Source organism: Brassica oleracea, chromosome C1 (genome assembly GCF_000695525.1).
Source record: "Brassica oleracea var. oleracea cultivar TO1000 chromosome C1, BOL, whole genome shotgun sequence".
Taxonomy (NCBI): Eukaryota; Viridiplantae; Streptophyta; class Magnoliopsida; order Brassicales; family Brassicaceae; genus Brassica; species Brassica oleracea.
The window spans coordinates 29,340,482-29,343,079 of record NC_027748.1 but is presented as its reverse complement, the minus strand read 5'-3'; the positions used below and the strand labels follow the sequence as shown (position 1 = coordinate 29,343,079).

The following is a 2,598-nucleotide window of genomic DNA, read 5'->3' as shown; positions in this document are numbered from 1 at the left end:
TATGTGTGTTAGGTAAGTATTATTAATAGTTTTTTTTTTGTTTACAGGTTTTACCGGTTGTGTAAGAGGGCATAGTAATATTATTATATAAAAGATGCATGGTGTATTGATGTATTAGGGTATTTAGACATAGAATGAATTATAATTTGTTTGATGGTTATACAGCTCAATTTCCCTTGAAACATTGCTTTCTTTTGTCTGCCAGTAAATACAGTTGATTTCTGAGTTAAAGCAAAATAAAAATGTTGCTGCTCAATAAATTCTAAGCACCACAACAGTATTAGGCAAGGGCAACATTACCGGGGTCCCTTAGACACATATCTTAGTAATTAAAGGTCAAAAAATAAATGAAAAATACCGAGAAAGAATAGAAACGTTGGTTAATTAACAAGTTTTTGGACGCGTCCACGCGTCAGCATGGGAGATGATATCTGAGCGGTGTAAGGTTAAGTCCGGTTTTGGTCTCAAAATCACTTTCATCTTCTTCCCTTCTTCTCTCTTAACGGCGATACCATTCGGCTCTGGTTCTCTGCCGATTGCAAGCCCAAGTCAAAACTTGTCTCGTTTATTTCGCTCAGTCCACACCGATCTCCGGCGATTGCAACCCCAAATCGAAACGAGTCTCCTTTATTTCGCTCACTCCTCACGGATCTCCGCCACCGATCTCCGCCGATTGCATCCCAAACCGAAACGAGTCTCCTTTTCCTTCTAGTGTAAACATTGGAGTATCAGAGATCCCTCCTTTCAGTTCACAACAATCTGATGCTCCATCTCTACCCAAAGTAACAGCGGCGGAGCGTAGTCAGAGGAGGAAATGGACCCCAGCTGATGACGAGGTTCTAATCAGTGCCTGGATAAACACATCTAAGGATGCTGTTATTGGAAATGAACAAAAGTCAGGGACCTTCTGGAAACGAGTAGGAGAATATTGTGCAGCAAGTCCTCATGCTAGAGAGGATGGTGCAAAGAGAGAGCATCTTCATTGTAAGCAGAGGTGGCACATAATCAATGATCTCCCTAACAAGTTCTGTGGCGCGTTTGCGGTAGCAGAGAGACAAATTAGCAGTAGTCAGAATAAAACTGATGTTCTCAAGAAGGCTCATGACATCTTATACTCTGATCACATCATCACAACATCAAGTTTAACCTTGAGCATGTGTGGTGTGTGTTGAGGTATGAACAGAAATGGCTTAACCTTAACACTCCTAAAGATAGTGGCAGTTCAAAGAGGAAAACTGGTGAGCCAAGTTCCCAAACTTCAAGCACCAATGTTGGTGATCATGAGATCCGGCCTGAAGGTGTCAAGCCTGCTAAATCTAAAAGGAATACTGCTCAAGGGAAGTCTCTTGCTGAGTATACGACCATTTGGGAAATGAAGAAGGAGGATTTGGCGATGAAGGAAAAACTGTCAAAGCTGGCCATACTAGACACTCTCCTGGCCAAGAAAGAACCATTAACTGAGGCCGAAGAAGTTGTCAAGAATAAGCTCCTAGCCGAGTTGATCTGAGAATTAGAGCCTAAACAATGTATCTGCTTAATAATAACTATGTCTTTAAATTTCTGTTTTTAGTTGTTTCTGTTTGCTTTCATGGCTATCTTATGTTCTTTAAGTTGTTCATGTTTGCTTAAACGGCCATCTTATATTCTTTATGATCAATGTAGTTCGTGCTTGCTTAAATGGCTCTCTTTGTAAATTAATCACATTATGTTAATGCTGCTTTAATGTCTATCTATCTTCCTGCTTCAATGTCTATCTATGTTCCTGCATAAATGTCTATCTAATAATTACTTTGAAAATTTTGTTACAGGTTAAACTAAACATGGGACATGACTATAGCTACAGCCAGCCATCAGAGTCAGAGGATTATGGTGGGAACTCTGTCGACAGTGGCTACAGCGAAACGAAAGATCTTATTCGCCGGGACCAAGCTGAGATAAGCTACAATGCTCGTGCGCCGGCTCATTACCCTCCGCAACCCGAGGTTGAGTTTGGATTCCCGCAGACATGCTACTGTGGTGGTCAGCCTCTTCTTGCAACATCTGACAGTAGGAATGATCCTGGTATAATAACATGCGTATGAAGTCTTGCGTATGTAGTCATTTTTATCTGTGTAATAAGTGGTTTGTTTTTACAACAGGTAGAAGATACTACACATGTGAGAATGTTGATGATAGAGAGTGCCATGTTTGGAAATGGTGGGATGTGGCGGTTATGGAGGAGATGAGAGCTAGGGATAGACACGTCCTTCAGCTGGCTGAAAAGGTAGATAATCTTACCCTTTTGAGTGACTATGAGACTGAGCAGAAGCTGACTAGGCTAGAGAAGATAGTGTGTGATTTAGGTAAGGAGAAATCAAGGTTTGGCAATGGGTTTGAATAATTTGTTGGTGTAGTGGTTATTGTTTTAGTTTCAATAGGTATGGTGCTCATGTTTAAGTAAATCAATATGCTGTTGTGTTATGTGTAATGGTGTAATCACGTTAATGAACTCTTTGTAATGATCAATGCTGTTGTAATGTATCGGAATTGTAGTGACTCTAATGTGTATGAATATGCTATGTGTAATGTATCGGAAATGCATTGACTCTTGATTTTGCT

At 40.3% G+C, this 2,598-nt stretch overlaps 2 protein-coding genes across 2 annotated transcripts; both read left to right on the top strand.

Annotated features, from left to right (window-relative positions):
* Positions 1-424: 424 nt before the first annotated feature.
* On the top strand, positions 425-1,507 carry LOC106336861. Its single transcript, XM_013775824.1, has 3 exons — positions 425-445; positions 579-1,043; positions 1,184-1,507. The coding sequence occupies exons 1-3, from the start codon at positions 425-427 to the stop codon at positions 1,505-1,507; spliced, it is 810 nt and encodes a 269-aa protein (XP_013631278.1).
* A 313-nt stretch (positions 1,508-1,820) lies between these two features.
* Positions 1,821-2,380, top strand: LOC106336852. The gene is made up of 2 exons (XM_013775812.1): positions 1,821-2,061; positions 2,139-2,380. The coding sequence occupies exons 1-2, from the start codon at positions 1,821-1,823 to the stop codon at positions 2,378-2,380; spliced, it is 483 nt and encodes a 160-aa protein (XP_013631266.1).
* Positions 2,381-2,598: the final 218 nt, after the last annotated feature.